Consider the following 22972-nt stretch of genomic DNA (forward strand, 5'->3'; position numbering starts at 1 on the left):
ACTAAGCACCATACCTGTAAGCATTACAAGAGAAAATGCACAGCCGAGAGTTCAAAACAGGACCTGAGACACGGCCTCCTATGTCTGTGCTGAGGAGGCTTGCAGGAAATCTTAGTCTCAAAGTCATCATCTCACTTGCTCCCGTCAATGAAGCCTTGAGGTTTTGAGTACCTTAGATTGCTAATTACTAGAAAAATGGAGGAGGATATATATGGCTACATTTTCAACAAATCAGTCAACTGCTGATCTCTTTGCTGTGCTATTTTGAGCAATAATCTACAAATATATTGCCGAGTAAGGGGAATCTGTTTCTTGCTCTTTTACTTGGACTCAATTCTGAAACACTTAGAAAGATTAGACCCATCCAACTCTATCACTTGCTGAGCCTGCAGGGCTGTGACAGCCCTTCCTGACGATAAATTGTCAAATTTTCCTTCACAGCTGAAACTAGAAAACCAAGTGAGGCAGAAATTGGCTTTTAACATAGAGCCATTAAATGATTTTATCTTTTGCTGTGCTCTGAATGTTTATGTCCCGCCCCCCAAATTTATATGCTAAAATCCTATTGCCCAAAGTGATGGTATTAGACAGTGAGACCTTGTGGAGGTGACGATATCATGGAGGTGGGATGCCCACAAGTATCTTTCTAAAAGAGGCCCAAGGGAGCACTTTAGATCCTTCTACCATGTGGGGACACAATGAGAAGGTGCCGTCTGTGAACCAGAAAGCAGGTCCTCACCAGATACTGAATCTGCCAGTGCCTCGATCTTGGACTTCCCTGCCACCAGAGCTGTGAAAATCAACTTCTGTTGTTTATAAATTACTTAGTCTAACGTATCCTGTTATAGCAGCCCAAACTGACTAAGAAACCATTCCATATGTAGATTCAGATAGGAGGGGCAATTTGGATCTTCTGAAAGGTCACCCCCTTTATGGCCTTTGCAAATCAACTCAAAATAAATATCACCTTTATTTTTCAGAAGCCCCTAGGCTACTTTCTTCCTTGGAGTCAGTAACTCATGGAGTGTGACTCTGGTCCAGACACATAAACGTCCGCTTGGTTGAGTTTCATAAACAATTCTAGGCCAGCATGGTGGCTCACGCCTGTAATCCCAACACTTTGAGAGTCCGAGTTGGGTGGATTGCTTGAGCTCAGGAGTTTGAAACCAGCCTTGGTTACATGGCAAAATCCCATCTCTACAAAAAATACAAAAATTAGCTGGGCATGGTGGCGTACGCCTGTAGTCCCAGCTACTCAGGGAGGGGGTGGTGGGTAAGACTGGAGAATCACTTGATTCTTGGGATCATTTAGAGTGCCCGCTTTTCTCCTCTGAGCCTTTGCTGATAAGCTTTGAATTTTATCTTCTGATTCTACATTTTTAGCAACAATTCCCTAAACTTATATCTTCTCAGGATTTCAAGCCATCCTCATTCTCTTTCATATTTTGTCTAGGTTTCCTTTTTCCTTGCTGACATACTTTTTATCCTTTGAAGGAGGTCAAGGCTATAGTGAGCCGAGATTGCGCCACTGCACTCCAGCCTAGGCGACAGAGTGAGACCCTGTCTGAAAAAAAAAGAGAGACTTCTTCCCCATTGTGTGGCCACATTGCTAATATCTGGGCCCCACCTCTGGCCATTGTCAAGTGCAAGATCCGTCAGCACTTGTTCTCAGCACTGTTTTTGTGGGCCTGAACTGTCCATTTAAGATGGGAAAACCTAATTTTTTTAAACCATCATTGTTTGAACCCAAGAGAAGCCCATGACAGTTTCCTCCTCTTATTTCAGGCCACTTTATTTTTCATGTTGTAGTACACAGGTTAGAAATATTGACAGTAATGGCAGGCCGGGCGTGGTGGCTCACGCCTGTAATCCCAGCACTTTGGAAGGCCAAGGCCGGCAGATCACGAGGTCAGGAGATCAAGACCAACCTGGCTAACACGGTGAAACCGCATCTCTACTAAAAATACAAAAAATTAGCCAGGCATAGTGGCATGCACCTGTAGTCCCAGCTACTTGGGATGCTGAGGCAGGAGACTTCCTTGAACCCAGGAGGCAAAGGTTGCAGTGAACCGAGATCGCACCACTGCACTCCAGCCTGGGCAACAGAGCAAGACTCCATCTCAAAAAAAAAAAAAGAACAAAAAAAAAGGAAAGTAATGGCAAAAACCACAATTACTTTTGCACCAACCTAATAGAAGTGATCTGTGTTTCTGCTTTTCTATAGATGACCATTCCTATCATTTCGGATATATTGGATGTCTTCCTTATTTTTCACCCTCCTCCACAACTCCTCCTTCCCAACAATACTTTTTTTTTAATTGAGATGGGGTCTCACTCTGTCATTCAGGTTGGAGGGCAGTGGCATGATCTTGTCTCACTACAACCTCCGCCTCCTAGGCTCAAGCAATCCTCCCACCTCAGTCTCCTGAGTAGCTGGGACCACAAGCATGCGCCACCATGCCTGGCTAATTTTTTGTATTTTTGGTAGAGACGGGGGTTTCACCACGTGGCCCAGGCTGGTCTTACATTACTGAACTCAAGCAATCACCCACCACGGTCTCCCAAAGCTGAGATTACAGGCATGAGCCTCCATCAACAATTTTGAGGAAGACTATTGAGTTACTGAATGTTTTTTCTAACTGGATTCCACATCTTCTCAAGCCCTGCTAAACCAGGGGCCCCGGAGAGGTACCTCAGTGTCAGAGCAGTTGCCATTCAGAGCCTCGATGTTTGGATCCCTCCAGTCTTCTGAGAGTGAAGGGATGTAATTGTCTGTCAGAGCATCCCAAACCCTGTAAACAAAGAGAAGCTCTCATTAACACACATCTGTGGCCTGGCCCCGCCTGGAGGAAGGAAGAGCTGGGCCGGGAAAGGAGAGAGGCTTCTGTGTGTGCCAGGCTGAGATCATCTGCCTTCCAGCATGCAGGGGCAAAGCAGCTTAAAAACTGAATCAGAGGCACATCCAGGGGAGAAAGTGCATGGAGCCTGGCCAGGGGCTTCAGTGTGAAAGGTGTTTGCTTGAGGGAAGAGGAATTTCCTACCATTGAGATACAAATGGCAGCGTCTATAATCAAACCGCCTCTGGCTCTGAAAATAAATCTGCCCCTCATCCAAATAGCTCATGTTTCTGAATCTAAGAGATGCCCATGTTTCTTTTCCTATGGGCAGAGAGAGAGAGACAGAGAAAGGGAGAGAGAGAGAGAGGAACACAGAGACAGAGAAATTTGGGCAGTTTTTCTGGCCAAATCTCATTAAGATCAGAATCATTATCTAGTTTATAACCGTTTCAGTTTCAGAGGCCTACAATCTAAATGATCAGGAATTCCCTCCTTGACATCTAATGTAGGTAAGGGAATAATGCCAATATAGTGAGTGCTTACTTACTATCCAAAATGTTCTATCGAACCCACGGGTTGCAAGATCCTGCCCTCTAGCAATGTAGAATCTAAATCCTGCATTATATCATTCCAACATCACGGACACTCTAAGGTAAATACTGTATATAAAAGAAACCAACAAATACACCTCTGTCTACACAATTTGTTTTTAGTGGGGAAAGATGGAGCTACATTTATTACATTTCTTTTTAAAGTTCTGATATGTACATTATAAGAAAGGATTTCTACAATTCTTATTCCTTAACTTATTTCAGAAAGATTTCTTACAAAAAAAGAGGAGGGAGGTTGAGGAAAATTTCAAAGTCACAAACACACGTCAGGAAGATACATAAATTATTCAACACCAAGAGATTAACGTAAATCAGTAAACAAAGCCCTTAAGACAATGACCGCCATGGAAGCCAATGGCGCCTGAATTAATATTAATGAGGCCGGGCACGATGGCTCACACCTGAAATCCCAGCACTTTGGAAGGCAAAGATGGGCAGATTGCTTGACTCCAGGAGTTCGAGACGAGACTGGCCGACATGGTGAAACCCTGTCTCTACAAAAAATACAAAAATTAACCGGGCATGGTGGCATGGGCCTGTAGTCCCAGCTACTTGAGAGGCTTGAAGTGGGAGGATAGCCTGATCCGTGGGAAGAACCTTAGGAAGTCGAGGCTTCAGTGAGCCATGATTATGTCACTGCTCTACAGCCTGGGTGACAGAGCAAGACACTGTCTCAAAAAAAAAAAAATAAAACCACTGAAATATCAGATAATGATAAATTAGGGCTCTATGCTACACTCTCCTTCGGGTGCCTCTGCATGTCAAACACAAATGATACCTGTGAGAGCAAGATTTCAAAAATAAGCAAGTATGTATATATACACCAGCGCACAGACACCTGAAATCAGAAAGTAATGAGGGCACTATTAACTAAACAAAATGCCCATATATCACATCACATTCCTGATTTTGTTTATATCAGGAATGCGACGTGATATATGGGTGTAAAAGCAAAAAGACTTTCTTAGTGCACAATGCATATAATTGGTGATGGAACAAATAAAAGGAACCCAAGAAAACACCATTTAATGGCAGTGCTTGAGGCATCTGCTTATTCATTATTTTCCTACCGTTACAAGAAAACACTTTGAAGAGAACTCATCAAGTACTCATTAGCCATCTACTCAGCAGGATTTCAGAGCAGACTTCTTAAACCATGGGTGATATCCTAATCTCCATCAGGCACTATTAGAGCTGCATTAATCCAGGCTAATTCTAAATCCAAGTGCCATTAGCATTCTAGAGCCAAGAAGCAAATAGGATTTGCTTTCTCCAAGACAAAACTCCAAGGCACCACACCCGCTGGAAAGGTCACTGTAGGACTACTCTTTACATCACTGCATTACATTCTGTGCTGCAAGAATGAACATGCATACAGGCACTGACCTTCAGATTCATCCCTGCAGGAAGTGCCTGCAGAAATGAAATTCAGCAAAGCCCAAAATAGGCAGGAGCCTTTTGTATCTCTCCCAGGCTAGAGGGAAGCTGAGAACTTTAACGAACTACACACTTTCCAATAACCTTGAGACTATTTACATCCTTAAAGTGATAAGCAGGGGCTCTCTCGGGATCATTTAGAGTGCCTGCTTTTCTCCTCTGAGCCTTTGCTGATAAGCTTTGAATTTTATCTTCTGATTCTACATTTTTAGCAACAATTCCCTAAACTTATATCTTCTCAGGATTTCAAGCCATCCTCATTCTCTTTCATATTTTGTCCAGGTTTCCTTTTTCCTTGCTGACATACTTTTTATCCTTTGAAGTTTATAAACAAGCTTTAAGATAAAGCAGCTTTCATCTCTTTATAATCAGTTGCATACCCTTTCCATACTTACCCAGTGCCCATTTAACAATAACAATGGCATTCAACACTTGCTGAGCACTTACTATGAGCCAGGTAGTACTCTAAACCGGATTCTAAGCATGGATTAATTCATTCATTCTTCACAACAATTGTACAAGGCAGATGCTAAGGAGAAAAAAATTGAGACATAGTGAAGTTAATTCACTTGTCTCAGCTCACACTGCCAGTAATGGTAAAAGTGGGATTTGAACTCAGGCAGCACAACTACAGAGCCCATATTCCTAACCACTTAACAATTCCAAGTCTTTATGAATTATGTAATTGGCATCGGCATGGGCATCAGAATAATATACCAAGTTCCTAATTATAACCTAGGAGAGCAGTTTAGAAACTGGCTCTGCATGAAAATTAGCTGGGCGTGGTGGCACACACCTGTAATCTCAGCTACTTGGGAGGCTGAGGCAGGAGAATCGCTTGAACCCGGGAGGCAGAGGTTGCAGTGAGCCGAGATGGCGCCATTGCACTCCACCCTGGGCAACAAGAGTGAAACTCCATCTTGAAAAAGAAAAAAAGAAAAGAAAAAAAAAAAGAAACTTGCTTTGTGTGAGAAACCCATGAGTACCATGATCCCGAACATTGTGTTTTCATGGATCTACAGAAGGAGGAATGACAAAGATAGCAGGGGTGCATGGCCACTTTCTATGTAGATCTCCAGCCCAGGGAAGGGCACAAGGAAGGCACAGGCAGACGCTGGCAGCCTCAGCAACAGAGGAGCCGATGCAGCCAGGGCGGGGGGAAACAGCTTTCTGTGAGGAAGAGAAAGGGAAGTGCTGTCTATCCCATCATATATCCCATCATAAGCAGGGTTCTTGGGAGTGTGCATCGCCCCTTTTGTGAGTATTCGGAGGTGGACTGTAAAGTTTTACTTCCCTGAGAAGCATCCTGCTATTTACTCTTACCTTGGGGAAAGAAGACTTTGAAAGCTATCTCCTCTATCATTCATCAGAGAACTAAGATTAAACAGGTTGCGTCAGTTCCTATCATTATGCTGCCATGACACCTGAGATTCAATTTGCTCTCTCCATCCCTGTATAACAGAAAAGGCTTTTTCAGATGCATATTTTATAGCTTGGGCTTAGGTGCCTGTAGAATTGACTTAAGTATCTTTCGCCACAGAGAGCAGGGGCTTTGGGAAAGGCCTGCTGGCAGAGTAAGAGCAAACCCAGTGGAGGAGGGTGGAGACTGGGGGGTGCCAGGACACATGTACAAAGAGCTCCAGGGCCTGGAACTGGCAACATAGCCATCAGGGCTCTCTCAGTCCTGACGCACATGCAAACCCTTATATACCTATTTCTGACAATATGGCAGGCGGCTTAAAGGGCTTATTAGAATTCTAATTTGCTGACATTTCCCTCAAGCCTGGCTACTTCCCTTGTCTAGTGTTTTTCCGGTGTGCAGTCATGCCGATATCCACACCCAAATGTGTATTAATTTGAGTACACTTTTGCACTTTATGTTTAGAAAGTAGAAATTAGTGGCCAGGCGTGGTGGCTCACGCCTATAATCCTAGCACTTTGGGAGGGTGAGGCAGGCAGATTGCCTGAGCTCAGGAGTTCGAGACCAGCTTGGACAACATGGCGAAACCCCATGTCTACTAAAATACAAAAAAAAATTAGTCCAGCGTGGCGGCGTTCGCCTGTAATCCCAGCTACTCGGGAGGCTGAGGCAGGAGAATTGCTTGAAACCAGGAAGCGGAGGTTGCAGCGAGCCGAGATCACGCCACTGCACTCCAGCCTGGGCGACAGAGTGAGACTCTGTCTCAAAAAAAAAAAAAAAGAAAGAAAGAAAGTAGAAATTATTAGCAGCACATTAATGCGTTTGCTCAAATTTCTAGATGTCCTCAAATGTTTAAATAGAATCAATACTATATCTGCTTTCTATAACCTCTAAAAAGAGAATTAAATTTTCTAAAAATCACAATTATGTGTAGTTTTCCCTAGCTGATTATTTGGTATTTACTTGTCTTCAACATGTAGTATATCTGATGACAGGCAGTTTATTGTGTGCACTTTATTTTTAACATCACCTGTAACAATTCTATCTGAAGAAACAGCCATTGCATGGTTAGCCCCTCTGTCTTCAGGGTACTCGTAAGAGGGCTGATAGGGATCCCCAATGACATAGGAGGTAAGCTGAGGGCCATCCATTTCCATTTTGTAGTGGCCCCTAAGAGGCTCTGACCCCCAGGCCCAATCTCTTATGGCAAAGGAAGAGGGTGGTCACATATACACAAAGAAGAGATTCTGGGATATTTCTTGAATTCAAAACCAAAAAATGTGTATTCAAATCTGACTCTCCTTTAATGCCTAGAACTTCCATGCCCTGACAAATCAGAGATAAGTTGATAAATCTTAGCCAACTCCCTTCTTGGCTAAATAGTTCCAAATGAAGACTAAAGAAAGCTTCTAAGGGAATCACTACATTTGCTCTATGATTTGTGCTGTCTTTAAGAAGGCAGTTTAACCATGTATTTCCCTGCTTTTGTTTTAAGCTTCTATTATTTACCTCCAACCCATCCACAGCAATTTTAACTCATTTGTGGATGAAACAGCCCTCTAAATACTAAACCTGAACAAGTTTATAACAATAACATTAGCGCTACGTTCAGGAGAAGTGTAGTCAGGTGAGATATTAAATCACCCTGTTCCTTTACTTAGCCATAATTTCACAGCTGAAATACCTGGATGGTGTCTATAAAACAAAGTGTGTAACAGAATTCTGATTTTTACTTTTAATTATAAAGAGGGGTTAGAACTGAATGCCCAGAAAGTGTTGTGTTAATTTTTCTCTTCCCAGCTTCCTCCCTCTACACTGTCCCCAAATTATACTTTATCTCGAAGGAATTATTCAATCTTTGGTCTTTTAACTGAGGCAGTCAAGTCAGAAAAATCAGGCTGAGAAGGCCAATAATCCCATGTGATGGTAATTAACATTGAGTAGCCTCTTCTAATGTGCTACAAGACAGTAAGAATCTGCTCATTGGGCCTTCATCCTTAATGAGGCAGAGGAGGGGTTTTGATGGGGGGAAATGATTTGTTGGAAGCAAAAGGAATGGGACGCATCTTGAAATGTCACTTTCAGAGCACATCCTGGGTGAGGTAAGAAATTAGGTTCTTTACAAGTCCTTAGCCTCACTTCATCAAGATTGAGCTCTGGAGGTTTCATAGATGAGGACCTACACAGTCAACCAGGGTTAAGTGACTTGCCTAAGGTCACACAGCGAGTTAGAGAGAGTACCAAAATTAGAATTCATAGTCTTTGTGTTTCTAGTTCATTGGCTGGTGCGCTCGAATGAAAAAATATTCTGCATAATAAGCCCCAGAGCCATTCTTTTTTGACTTATAGATGTTGAGCAGATAACAGGCTCAGAATCTAAAAAGAATCTGTTTGAAACTTAAAATTTAAACACATAGCCCACAGCTGTAGGACTAGTCAGCAGAATGAAATGTTCTCTGTGATCATACATTCCTGCCAGCATTAATTAAAAAGAAAAGAAGGAAATGGTGTGGGCTTAGAAATATATTACATGTACATACAAGGCTACTAGCTATTATCACTCATCTAGTTTATTCAATATTCAATATTTCATTCAAAAATATTATTTGCTTATTGCACTGTATTAGACAGTGGGGCTGTAAGAGTGAATAAGACAGATATTTGGCCCCTCTACGTGTAGAGGTAGAGTCTTACAGTAGTCATCAAATAAGCAACCCTCTCCCAAATACTGTCAGGTTCCAATCCTCTAGGACATGCCTCTTACCCCATTATCTGTGGGCCATTCTTCCCACTCAAATCCACAAAAAGGGAAAAAAAAAGCACAGGTGCTTCAGACTTCCCTGACCTTTGACATTTCTTGTGTGATAGCTAAGGAACAATGGATGCATATTGTATCTCTGCAGGGAACTCATGTAGACAGTAGTCCCCCCTTATCTGTGGTTTTGCTTTCCCAGGGCTCGGTTATCTGCTGTACAGTACAATGAAATATTTTGAAAGAGAGAGAAAGAGAGACCACATTCACATAATTTTTATTACAATATATTGTTATAATTGCTCTATTTTGCTGTGAGCTGTTGTTAGTCTCTTACTGTGCCTAACTTATAAACTGAACTTTATCATATGTACGTACATACAGGAAAAAACATTAGGGTTTGGTACTAGCAGCGGTTTCAGGCATTAACTGGGGGTCTTAAAACATATCCCCCACCATGGGCCAGGCGTGGTGACTCACACCTGTAATCCCAGCACTTTGGGAGGCCAAAGCGGGCAGATCACGAGGTCAGGAGTTCGAGACCAGCCTGGGCAACATGGTGAAACACCATCTCTACTCAAAATACAAAAATTAGTCAGGCGTGGTGGCGCACACCTGTAGTCCCAGCTACTCAGGAGGCTGAGGCAGGAGAATTGCTTGAACCTGGGAGGTGGAGGTTGCAGTGAGCTGAAATCGTGCCATTGCACTCCAGCCTGGGCGATAGAACGAAACTCCATCTCAAAAAAAAAATACATCCCCCGAGGATAGCGGGGAACCACTGAATTTTTACTAAATGCCTAAAACATCCTTCTTTAATTTGTGTAACATATCACCCCCTTCTCTTTCTAGTCCCTCCTGAAAGAGTACTTTTCTCAGATCCCTTTTCTTGACTACTATTAAGACCCTGGAAATTAGCTAGCAAGTGATACAAGGAATCTGCATACTCAAAGGCCACATCACCTAGTTTCCACCTTTACTTTGTCCAGGGTAGCCCCCTGTGCCCTCAGTTCAGTGTAGATGCTTTCTTATGTGGACATATCCTAACATCTGTAGATAACTCTCCAGGCCTGAGGGGCTGTCAAAAATTCGGGATTTTCAAAATTCTGGTGTTTCTTGAAGCAAATTAGTCCAATAACATAGATTCATCCATCATGGTTAATTAATTTTTTCTGGCCTTTATTTCTAATATCTCGCTGGATTTCCACTGATATAGAGAAAGCTTAAGATAGACAGACCCTGAAATTTACCGTGCTCCTGAAATTCCATTTTGTATCTAGGAAAACCTTCATTCCTCTAAGGTTTCAATTTAAGAAAGTTCTCCACAGGGGACTGTAAAGGGACATATATAGAGCTATGACAGCAAGTACCAGGGCACTGCTCCACTGGCAACACGAAAATGAAAGTAATAGGCCGTAAACCTATAGACAGAAACTAGCACTATGTCAAGGAGACAAGGACTACAGGGCTCTCGACTGAAGCAGGAGAGGGCAATTAAGACTTCTTACTCCTCGTCCTGAAGGGTCTCCTCCTCCTCTTGGATCTGTAACTGGTTCTTCACGGGAGCTAGGTTCTCGGTCTTGGCGTTGTAGTTCCGAAAGCAGACATTGAGCTTCTCATCAAATTCATTCACGAGGTCCTCCATGGACTTGAAGCTGATTATTTCAGAAGAAAAATTCTCAAGCTCGGAGAGGGAGGGGTCCTCGAGATGGTGGGGAGATGAACCATAGAAACACCGGGGCTTCTCCTCCGGGTCCTCCGAGCAGCAGGGTCGAAGGTCCTCAAACTCTTCATCCAGACTCACCAGTGGGGCCTCCATTCTTGCTCAGCAGGAGAACAACAGCGACTTTCAGGATGAGTTTATCTAAAAGAAATGAACAGCATAATATGAGTTTAGACCAGGCTAATCTAAATAATAAACTTTAGAGACACACCTGCTTCCAATTCCCTACTCCAAAAAACAAGGCACTGGTTAAGTACGAAGCTCCTGGACAAGATCGTCTGGGTTTGCATTCTGTTCTGTCCTACCAGCTGTGACCTTGGGCAAGTGATTAACTGCTCTATGCTTCTTATTCTTCTCAAGACAGATATAATGCTGAACCCACCTCAAAGGGCTGTTAGAAGACTAAAGGAGTAAACACAGGTGAGTGCTTAAAACAGTGCCTGGAAGATAATAAGTCCCAATATTGTTGAATACTTTGTGTTGGTGTTTTAGTATTATTATTTTTATTACTATTACTATTACCACAGATCCACATCCTTAACTATGTGATCTGAAAGCTGAAAATTCTCCATGACTTGTTTGGCAGCAAAATGTGACATGATCTAAACTCATCTGGCAACTAAACATGACCAACATGAATATAAAGCTGCTCATGGCTTTAATTTATCCCATTTTGTGTGTTTTGCTGCAGAAATATTAACTTTTTAATTACAAAGATTGCTATCCCAGATCCCACTGGATGAAATGCAGAATGTACACTCTATTACTACCTTACAAAATCTGAAATAATCTGAATTCAAAATGCCTGGCCCCAGGGGTTTTGGATAAGGGTTTGTGTACCTAGATATCACTACCCTTATCAATAAATAATAGAAACTAATAAAACATTCCCTGGATGTGGTGGCTTATGCCTGTAATCCCAGCACTTTGGGAGGTTGAGGTGGGAGGATCATTTGAGCTCACTCAGGAGTTCAAGACCAGCCTGGGCAACATAGTAAGGTCCCATCTCTATTTTTTATTTTTTTTAAAAAACTAATAAAACATCAATAGAGACTTTCCAATAAATGCCTGAGTTGTTTTTGTTTTGTTTTGTTTTGTTTTGTTTTTGAGACATAGCTTCACTCTGTGGCCCAGGCTGGAGTGCAGTGGTGTGATCTCAGCTCACTGCAACCTACACCTCTGGGTTCAACCAATCCTCATGCCTTGGCCTCCCAAGTAGCTGTGTGTGCCACCACACCCAGCTAATTTTTGTATTATTAGTAGAGATGGGGTTTTACCATGTTGGCCAGGCTGGTCTCGAACTTCTGACCTCAGGTGATCTACTTGCCTCAGCCTCCCAAAGTGCTGGGATTACAGGCATGAGCCACCGTGCCCAGACAAGCACCCGAGGTTTTCCCACACATAGAGCATATGCCTAGGAGCAGAGGAATATACTAAATGATCTATTATCCTGTATCCTGTAAGAAACAGACCCAACTACCCATGTGCTCCAAAGCCATACTCCATAACCATTTTGAGCACTGCACCCTGGAACGCTGCACACACAGACCTCCCTTTAATTCCCACCAACTGTGGGACCTCTACTCCTCATCAGGCCATCTTCATACACTGCTTCCAACTGTGATTTATCCATCTGTGTGTACATCTGGGCCCCATTCAATTTTAACTTAAATTCCTCAAGGACACAGAAATCCTCTGGATATCTTCCCTGGCTCCAAATATACACTGCCTATCCTGCGGCTAGGCAGTCAATCAATGTGTGCTCCTTGAAAAAATGATCTATCTCCCACATACAGTTTTCCATTTTCAGTTTCAGGCAGCACAAGCATTGCTGACTATCATACCCTTCTCTACATGCTCAACAGAAAGGCAACCAAGCTTTTCTCTTTGGTCTATAGGGTTATTGATATAGTTAGGTGCTCAAATTGGAGGCGCTTCCTGAGGAGAACCAGACAGCCAAATTCATGGATTTTGCCCTAAGAGTGCCCATTCTCCATCTCTACCTACAAAACTAAAACTCTAAATAAGCAAGGCAAAGGACATGCCAGGCAAGGACACTGCCAGTTTGTACCGGGATTTTGCTGGGATCAAGTTGATTACCATTGCTTTAAAACATATTTGGAGCATTTACAGTTTGCAAAGGCAACATGATAGGACCTTTGAATACAAAAATATATACAAGTAGTACCATATCTTGGAAAGAAGACAGACTCAAGAGCCAACAAATATGCCAATGGCTGGCTGAGTGACAAGCATCGTTGGTCCTGATTTCCTCATTTGTTATGAGGAAGGTGTTGGTATAGAGTTAACATCTTTAGGAGTTATTTTTAATAAATCAATAATTTAATTAATCATTTTGATTGAAATAATGTGTTTATTTAATACAATATATCCAAAGTGTTACCATTTCAAAATGTAATCCACAAAAAAACTAATGAGGTAGTTTTTATTCTTTTTTTATACTAAGTCCTTTGAAATCCAGTGTATATTTTCCATTTACAGTACATCTCACTTTGGACTAGCCACATTTCAAGTGCTCAACAGCCAAATGTGGCCTGTGGCTACTGAAATGGACAACACAGCTCTAAAGCAAACACAAGTAATTGCCAGTCAGGGGTTCTTCATCTTCAGTTCATAGACCCCTGTGGGCTCTTTGAAGGTAACTATATTTCAATGAAATTGGTTTCCTTTACAAGACTAAGTATTTTATTTTATGCATTTAAAAACATTATTTGGAGAAGGAGCCCACAGGCTTCTCCACACCACCAAAGGAGGTCATAGTGCAAAAAAGATTAAGAATCCCTGAGCAACAAAAAAGTGAGATTAGAAAAGATGGCAGAATGCAGTAGACAGTAAAAAAGGTTTTACAGCCCAGGGATTCATGTTGATTAAGGCAGTACTCTGTGATGGCTAAGAGCATAGGCTTCGGATTCCTGTCCTGGTCCTGTCACTCGTAGCTGGGAGACTTTGGGCAAGTTATCAGCCTCACTGTGCCTCAATTTCATCATCTATAAAATGGAGTTTAAAACAGTGCTTCCCTTGAAGATTACTTTTTGGACTAAATGAGATCATCTTTGAAGTGTTAAGCACAATGTGCAGAATATAGAAAGCATCCAATAAATATCAATCATTCTAGAAAAATCAAAGCTGGGCACGGTGGCTCACACCTGTAATCCCAACAACTGGAGAGGCTGAGGCAGGAGGATTGGTTGAGTGAGCCCATGATTTTGAAGCTATAGTGAGCTATGATCACACTACTGTATGCCAGCCTGGGTGACAAAGTGAGACCCTATCTTTAAAAAAAAAAAAAAAAAAAAAAGTTAAAAATAATTCTAGGAAAACCAGGATAGCTTACTTACATAGAAATGTGATGTGGGGGCTGGGCACGGTGGCTCATGCCTGTAATCCCAGCACTTTGGGAGGCCGAGGTGCGTGGATCACTTGAGATCAGGAGTTCAAGACCAGCCTGGCCAACACGGCAAAACCCTGTCTCTACTAAAAATACAAAAAAAAATTAGCTGGGCATGGTGGCAGGTGCCTGTAATCCCAGCTACTTGGGAGGCTGAGGCAGGAGAATCGCTTGAGCCCAAGAGGCGGAGGTTGCAGTGAGCGGAGGTCATGCCATTGCACTCCAGCCTGGGCAACAAGAGCGAAACTCCATCTCAAAAAAAAAAAAAAAGAAAAGAAAAGAAAAGAAAGAAATGTGATGTGGGAGTGCTTCAAGTAAAAGAAAAATTATCCCTACCATCATATTCTCTGTGCAATGCTTCAATATGCTTATCAAACAAGAGAACTATTGCTGAAAGAATTTTAGCATCTTTTTTACTAAGGCTTCTTTTTTCAATTCATTTGTTCACTGCCTTTAAATTTGTTCTTTTCTCTGGGAATGACAGGGCAGAACCAGATGGTGACACCAGTGGGGTTTCTGATTTGAAATGACACAGTCTATATGATTAACCAGCAACAAGAGGCCAATCCAACTAGAATCTAGGACTAAGACTGAGTTTTGAGTGTTGGCAACAGGAAGAGTGTGCTGAAAGCACCTATCCTCAGCCCAGGCAGAGTGTAGAGAAAATGGATTCATCTAGAAAATTATAAAAGACGAAATGAATATCACAGCTCTAGGGCTCAGACACATGCTCATTTGAAACAGTCCATAATATAGACTGATTGTTTTTTGTCAACTCATTATCCAAGAGCCAAGAAGTGCTGCATGAATGACCATCTGGAGATGAAGTTAAAGTGAAAGCCAGTGCTGGGAAACTAGTCACTCAACACCCAAACTGAATCCAGCATTTGTGGAAAGACCTCAGGCTGTGGCACAGGAGATGAAAGTCAGGCGTTCTGACTGGCCCCACTATAGCCTCCAGGAGGGCTCAGTGGATTGGGGCTAGCAGCACTTCCTTAGATGGTGACCCTGCCTTCCTTCCTTTAGCCCACTTTCTTTCGCCCTCCTCTCTTCACGGAATGCTTTCATCCTTCAACTAAAATGTCTGCAACAACCTTATCCTCCATCCTGGCACGCTTGCGCCATCCTCATTCATAGCTCGTGTAGGAGCCTTCTTTTCCTTAAAGTAGGATTAATACAAGTGATAGCTTATTCCCTTTAGACTTCCAAGATCAAAAATAAATACATACATATATGAAAATGGCAGAAAGAAGGAACCATGGGAGGGTCACCTTTTCTTTTTCTCTTTACCACAGAACAGAGCGCAGGACTATAGTTTGATTGTCCTACAATCTATTCCATTTATTTTCACTCCCAATAGACGGTGTAATTTGGAAAAGAAAAGACACTCACGGGGCTTAACAGAGACCCAGTAGGAAACGCATAAACGTTTCCTTGCAGCATAATGATGCACTCGCTGCATCTCGGGGCTGCGGTACAAATGCTTAGTCCCTGCTTTGCTGAGCTGACCCGAGTGGAGCGGAGCGGTGGAGATTTCACCACGCTAACCCCGCTGGGCCTCGGCACCTCCACACAAGCCCCATTCCATCTCCTTCTTCCAATCACTTGCTCCATAGATCAATTGATTCCGTGCCTCGTCCCTCATATCCGTCCCTAAAACCTACCCTGCACTGATCCACCTTCAGATTTCCCACTGCTCCTCCGCAGAACCCACCCAGTGTGCATGTTTGTGCACATTTTGACAGAAAAAGTATTTCGTTGCATATGGATCAGCAACCCCTTCGCGGTTCTGCTTGCTCCCCTCCTCCTCCTCCCGCTGCTCCATTCACCTCCATCTCAGATCCTCCTCCTCCCCCCAGTCCGATGGGGTAAAGAAAGGATCCTCCAGGCAGCACAATGGCTGGCACTCTGAGGAAGCCGGACTCATCCCGTGCAGGCCGCATACACACTCCACTGCCCTTCTGGCCAAACAAGCCCGGACACGGGAGAGGGATGGGAGTCGGGGATGTCTAGCAGCGGGGAGGGAAGGGATAGGCAAAAGGGAAGAATAGCGGGCTGTGATACCCCCTCGACGCCGTCAAACACGGCTCCCCGCGCTCCAGAGCCCGGGGCCCACCCGACGGCAGCGCGCCCCGCCACCGCGCAGCCGCCCCGGTCCCTTTTCCCGTCCGTCTGTAGTAAAATAATCGCTCTCCCGGCGTCTGCGGCCGCTGCCAGCGGTTCTGACACTACAGGAATGCCCGGTCTGGGGAAGGCTCCGCACTCTGGGGAGGGGCACGAGCGGGGTCGGGGGTAAGTTTTTAGGGACAAAGATGATCTTGGGGCGTTTACGGCGACTGGACCAGATAACGGTCCCAGGACGAGGTACCAACCCACTGCCCCAGCGCGATCGGGCGGCGTTCCCTTCCTTCCCCAGCCCCCATACCTCGCCGCCTGCCTTCACACGCGCGCACACACGCGGGCACACACACGCGGACACACACACACACACACACCAGGCCTGGCTGGAGGGCCGATGCTGAGATGATACTGGAAGTGCCCATCATCCCGCATCTCCAGGGCCTGGCGCGGCGTCCCAGCTGCGCTCCCTGAAGGGCTGGGCAGGAAGGCGACGGCCTCCTGTTGTTCCTTTCCAATCCCAGGATGGGACAAGGTGAGGGGAGCTGCGGCGACCCCAGACTGTCCTGTCAGAGAATCCCGGGGCCTCCTTACCACCCCCACCAGACCCCACCCCCAGCAGTGGGTCGGGTCCTAACTAATGTCGACCCCCGCGACGGCACCTGTGCGGGTCCTGGCGGAGGGAGGCGGATCCCGGGGCTCAGCCGGACACCCCCATCCACGGGCCGCGGGAGCGGCCGGAGCGCAGCGCAGCGCAGCGGAGAGCCAGCCAGCCAGCGAGCGCTCCCCCCGCAGCTCCGGCGGCGCCCGGCTCCGCTCCCGCCTCCACCCCACCCCCTCCCCGCGCTCGTGCCCGGGCTCCGGGGGCGCGCCCGCGCTCGGGCACTCGCCCAACTGGCACGCGCGGGAGCTGGACGTCATCCCCTCGTTAACATTCATAACCTTCCTCCGAGCACGTGGGCCTGCCTTTATTAATATTTATGCATTTCTGTTTCTCTCCTCTTTAACATTGGCCTTTCTGCTTCCCTCATGAATATTCAGAAGCTCCAAGATGAAAGCGTGCAATAACTTCCAATATGGATACCTCGCAGGGCCTGACACCAGCTTCTGGATAAAATGCAGGCGATGGCTGCTGGCGGATGCCGGCAGACACACTCAAAGGCCCTCTTGGACTTTCTGAGTTTCCCATTCTCCTCTACTGGAGGCTGAGGCGGGTAGGCCCAGCGACGTCTCCCAGCCCCAACTGGGTTCAGACCTCAAGCCAAAAGTGAGGATGCCGGCAGGAGAGCTTTTCTCGCCCAAAGATGCTGGGTGGGAGCCGGATCCAGCTGAAAAATCTGAGTGAGAAGATTTCAGGCCCAGGAAGACTTGAGATAATACAGGAAAATTCAAGAGGCTGAAATAAGAAGGGTCCCTGGAGTCTTGTGAAAAATTATTAATTTATCTTGTCTACTGTGCATAGGCCTGTGCTTATGGAAGTTGTCAATAAAAGTCTAATAATTCATAAATACACACAACTAAGAGCACAAGAACTGTAATTATCGAAGGAAGGCACTGGAAAAAGCATGTCGGCTTGGAAAACCCCAAGTACTTTTGTCTGATGGCAAAGTACCTCTGGGCTGAACTGAGGACTTCAACTGGAAGGGGCAGGGAGCTTCTCTTTTGCTCGTTTATGCATTCATTCCACAGACATTTCAACCATGAGAAGGATGGAAAGAGGAATAATGTCCCAATGAGATGAGAAGAAGAGTTGGCCTATTTGCCTTTGTGGGAGCAATAGACAGAGGATGTCTTCCTGTAAGAAATCATAAGGCCAGGCACGGTGGCTGACACCTGTAATCCCAACATGTTGGAAAGCTGAGGCAGGAGGATCACTTGAGGCCAGGAGTTCAAGACCAGACTAGGCAACATAGTGAGACCCCATCTCTATTAAAAAAAAATTAGCCAGGCATGGTGGCCCATCCTGGTAGCCCCAGCTACTCTGGAGGATGAGGTGGGAGGATCGCTTGGGCCCAAGAGGTTGAAGCTGCACTCCAGCCTGGGTGACAGCAAGACCTTGTCTCAAAAATAAATAAATAAATCACAAAGAGTAGCTGGTTAAAAGATCCCTAAATCTCCTTTCTTGGGATCGTGCCCAGTTCTGTGACCTTGGGTTAGTTAACTTCCCTGTGGCTCATTTCCTCATCTGTAACATGAAGAAAATAATAGTGCCTGCCAGGCGCGGTGGCTCACGCCTGTAATCCCAGCACTTTGGGGGGCTGAGGCGGGCGGATCACGAGGTCAGGAGATCGAGACAGTCCTGGCTAACACAGTGAAACCCCATCTCCACCAAAAATACAAAAAATTAGCCAGGCGTGGTGGCGGGCGCCTGTAGTCCCAGCTACTTGGGAGGCTGAGGCAGGAGAATGGCATGAACCCGGGAGGCAGAGCTTGCAGTGAGCCGAGATTGTACCACTGCACTCCAGCCTGGGCGACAGAGCAAGACTCCAAGTCAAAAAAAAAAGAAAATAATAGTGCCCCACTCTATTGTGGCCTGCTGTGGGATTAAAGGAGTGAATATAAGTAAAGTACTTCCAGGTTTATTAGAAGGCATTATATGTCTGTATGTGTGTACATATGTATACACACACATATATATGTCATACATATGTATATATGTCCCATAAATATGTGTGTATATATAATAATATATATGTGTATATATGTATACGTATGTATACATATATAGGTATACGTATATATATATATATGTCTTGGCTAATTTGAAGCCATCTTTTGTCTAGATCTTCAGAGCATGGGACAAACAGGTTTGAGAGAAGCTTGTGAAGTACTGAAAGTGATAAAGAACTTGGTCTTGAGCTGGTGACCTTGTTAGTTATCCTCTCTGTACCTCAGTTTTCTCATCTGTAAAATGGAGATGCCAATATCTGCTGTTGGATGCCAATATCTACTACAAGGTTGTTGTCATGCATATTAAGTAATATAATGCATGCAAAATGCTTAGCACAGTGCCTAGCATATAATAAGTAACCAATTAGTGGATTCTGTTGTATTTTTGTGAGGCTATGAAGAAACTGAAAGCTGAGGACAGGTAGCCTAGGCTAGGTACCTGGGATGAGAAATCCTTCAACATGAGCCCAGTTATTCTTCCAGCAAACAGTTATTTTATTGTAGTAAGATATATATAACATAAAAATTACTATTTTAACCATTTTTAAATGTACAATTCACTGGTATTAAACACATTCACATTGTTGTGTAACAACCACCACTATTCATCTACAGAAATTTTGTTATCCAAACAGAAACTCTGTATCCATTAAACACTAACTCCCCAGTACTCCCTTCCCCAGGCCCTGGTAACCACTATACTAATTTTGTCTCTAAGAATTTAACTATTCTAAGTACCTCACATAAGTGTAATTATACAATATTTGTTTTTTGTATCTGACTTATTTCACTTAGCACAATGTTTTCAAGGTTCATCTATGTTGCAACAATGTCAGAATTTCCTTTCTTTTTAAGGTAAATAATATTCCATGGTATGTATATACTACATTTTGTTTATCTATTCATCTGCCCATGGACATTTGGATTGTGTCCACCTTTTGACTATTGTGAATAATACTACTAATCTGTCATGGAATTAGAGTGAGAAAGAAAGAATAAAAAAAATGCTGCTGTCAACATCGGTGTACAAATTCCAGCAAACATTGATTGCATTCCATGAACTAGGCTAGAAGCTGGGGAGCCAAAAATGAAGGCATGCTTTCAAGAGGTTCCATGTTTAGTATGTTGATTTCCAAACTCTGCTGCTTAGAACCTGCAGTGGATTGAATGGTGTTTTCCTAAAATTTGTGTCTACTCAGAACCTCAGAATGTGACTTTTACAGATGTAATTAGTTATGATGAGGTAATACTAGATTCGGGTAGGCCCTAAATCCAATGACTGGTGTCCTTATAAGAAGAGGAGAGGAGGCTGGGCGTGGTGGCTCACGCCTGTAATCCCAGCACTTTGGGAGGTGATAGATCAACTGTGGTCGGGAGTTCAAGACCAGCCTGGACAACATGGTGAAACCCCATCTCTACTAAAAATAATAAAAAAAAAAATTAGCAGGGTGTGGTGTCACACACCTATAATCCCAGCTACTTGGGAGGCAGAGGAAAGAGAATTGCTTGAACCCAGGAGACATAGGTTACAGTAAGCTGAGATCGTGCCACTGTACTCCAGCCCAGATAACAGATCAAGACTATGTCAAAAAAAAAAAAAAAAAAAAAAAAAGAAAGGAGAGCATGCGCAGGAAAGGAGGCAGAGACTGCAGTAATTCAGGTACAAGCCAAATGACACCAAGGTTTGCCAGGAACCACCCAAAGCTAGAATGAGGCAACAAAAGATTCTTCCCCAGGACTTTCAGTAGGTAGCATGGCCCTGCTGACAGCTTGATTTTGGACTTCCAGCCTCTAGAACCATGAAACCATAAATTTCTATTTAAAGATCAGTTGTTATGGCAGGCCTAGGAAACTAATACAAATTTTGGTAGTAGAAAGTAGGGTGCTATTGCAACAAATACTTAAAAATGTGGAAGTGCCTTTGGCACATGGTAATGCAAAGAGGCTGGAAGAAGTTTGAGACACATGACAGAAAAAGCCTATATTGCCCCAAAGAGACTGTTGGTAGAATTATGAATATTAAGGGCAATTTTAGTGAGGCTTCAGAAGTGAGGAGACTGTAGAGAAAGTTTCTATGGTCATAGAGGATACATATATTATTATAACAAAATAGGAATATGAATGTTAAAGGTGATTCTGGGAAGGTCTAAGATGGAAATGAGGAACTGTTGTTAGAAACTGAACAAAAGACAAACTGTGTTATAGAGTGGCAGAGAACTTGGCTGAATTTTGTCCTGCTCTTGGAAGGCAAGTAGAACTTGTAAGCAATGAACTTGTATATTTAGCTGAGATTTCCAGGCAAAGTGTAGGAGATTTGGCCAGGTTTCTCCTTGCTGCTTATAGTAAAATGCAAGGAGGAATGATGGTGTGGATCCCTTTCACTCCTAAGTAGCGAGTTACAGAGGAGACCAACATGGGTTCTGAGAATTTTATACCAACAGAAACACTGTCAGCCTAGAATGAAAAGGACAGAGATAAAATGAAGGACAAGTCATAGACCTCTGAAATTCCACAGGCAAAAAATAGGCTGATGCATGTTCTTGGCAGCAAACATGGGTTATCCTTCAAGAAAAAGAAAGAATAACTCTTAGGATGGGGCCCACTGCCCTGGATCCAGAGGATGGAGCATCAAACCACAAGGGATTTTTTCTCAGGCCTTGAAACCTAATGGAACTTCCCCTGCTGTTCTACAAGCTTGCTTTGGACTAATGACCCCCCCCTGTTTTCCTTCCATTTTCTCTCTCTTTCAAAAATGTTTTTTAAATTTTTTTTGTAGAAATGGGGTCTCACTATGTTGCCCAGGCTGGTCTCAAACTCTTAGCCTCAAGGGATCCTCCCACATCAGCCTCCCAAAGAGCTAAGATTATAGGCAAGAGCCACTGTGCCCAGCTCTCATTTTCTCCCTTCTGCAAGGGGAATGTCCATCCAATGTCTGCTCTACCACTGTATTTTGGAAACAGATCATTTGATTTCTAACTTCACAGGTCCACAATGGGAGAGGAATTTTGCCCCAGAATGTATCACACCTAGAGTTTCACCCATACCTGATTTAAATGATGAGATTTGGAACTTTTAGATTTTATATTTGTAAGAGATGAGATTTAGATTTAGAGCTAATGCTGGAACGGGTTAAACCTTAGGAATGTTGGGATGTGACCAGGTACTGTGGCTCACACCTGTAATCCCAGCACTGTGGGAGGCCAAGATGGGCAGATCACCTGAGGTCAGGAGTTCGAGACCAGCCTGGCCAACATGGTGAAACCCTGTCCCTACCAAAAATATAAAAAACTAGCCTGGTGTGGTGGTGTGTGCCTGTAATCCCAGCTACTCGGGAGGCTGAGGCAGGAGAATTGCTTGAACCTGGGAGGCAGAGGTTGCAGTGAGCTAAGATTGAGCTGCTGCACTCCAGCCTGGACAACAGAGCGAGACTCCTGTCTTAAAAACAAAAACAAAAACAAAACAAAACAAAACAAAAAAAACCAGAATGTTGGGATGGGATCGATATATTTTGCATGAGGAGTAGACATGAACTTTGGGGGAGCCACAGGGTAGATTGTATTGGGATAGATAATGTTCCCCAAAAACACACATCCACCCCAAACTTCAGTATATGACTTTATTTGGAAATAGGGCCTTTGCAGATGTAATTAGTTAAAACGAGACCATACTAGATTAGGGTGGTCTTGAAATCTAATTATTTGGTGTCATTGTTAAGGCAGTCCTAAAAAACTAGTACGGAACCCTAGAAAGAGTTAAGGATGTAATTCAATATTCAACATACTTTAATACCTCCTGTGTACAAAGCACTTGCCAAAATTAAGGATGCAGCAATGAAGAAAATAACTCATGCACTGGCACATGACCTAGCATATAATATGTGCTCAGTAAGTGCTGACTGTGTGTTATTAGGGGTTTCAGGGATCCTCCTTAGAGCTGATAGAACTATTCCCACCTCCCTATCCCTTCAATCAGACTTAGTCCAATTTTATTTCTATACA

The 22972-nt window shown here is 43.8% G+C and overlaps 2 protein-coding genes across 4 annotated transcripts in view; one reads left to right on the forward strand and one right to left on the reverse strand.

Moving 5' to 3' along the window:
- The window catches only part of FEZ1 (fasciculation and elongation protein zeta 1), a 50380-nt gene extending 33230 nt beyond the window's left edge, over positions 1–17150 (reverse strand). For 2 of the 3 annotated variants that reach the window (XM_063635621.1, XM_055273629.2), the window contains exons 1-3: positions 16967–17148; positions 10563–10918; positions 2693–2792 (exon numbers count right to left, since the gene is read on the reverse strand). In XM_063635621.1, the coding sequence (XP_063491691.1) occupies positions 2693–2792; positions 10563–10873 (411 nt within the window). In that variant the 5' untranslated portion in view covers positions 10874–10918; positions 16967–17148. Of the gene's footprint in view, positions 1–2692; positions 2793–10562; positions 10919–16681 lie in introns of all 3 variants that reach the window. The other variant, XM_055273630.2, reaches the window with a different exon arrangement.
- On the forward strand, positions 16178–18393 carry LOC129479835 (putative uncharacterized protein MGC39545). Its single transcript, XM_055273631.2, has 2 exons — positions 16178–16478; positions 17346–18393. The coding sequence occupies exons 1-2, from the start codon at positions 16192–16194 to the stop codon at positions 17482–17484; spliced, it is 426 nt and encodes a 141-aa protein (XP_055129606.1). The 5' UTR covers positions 16178–16191; the 3' UTR covers positions 17485–18393.
- The last annotated feature ends 4579 nt before the right edge of the window (positions 18394–22972 follow it).

This window comes from Symphalangus syndactylus, chromosome 3, assembly GCF_028878055.3.
Source record: "Symphalangus syndactylus isolate Jambi chromosome 3, NHGRI_mSymSyn1-v2.1_pri, whole genome shotgun sequence".
NCBI classification, from domain to species: Eukaryota; Metazoa; Chordata; class Mammalia; order Primates; family Hylobatidae; genus Symphalangus; species Symphalangus syndactylus.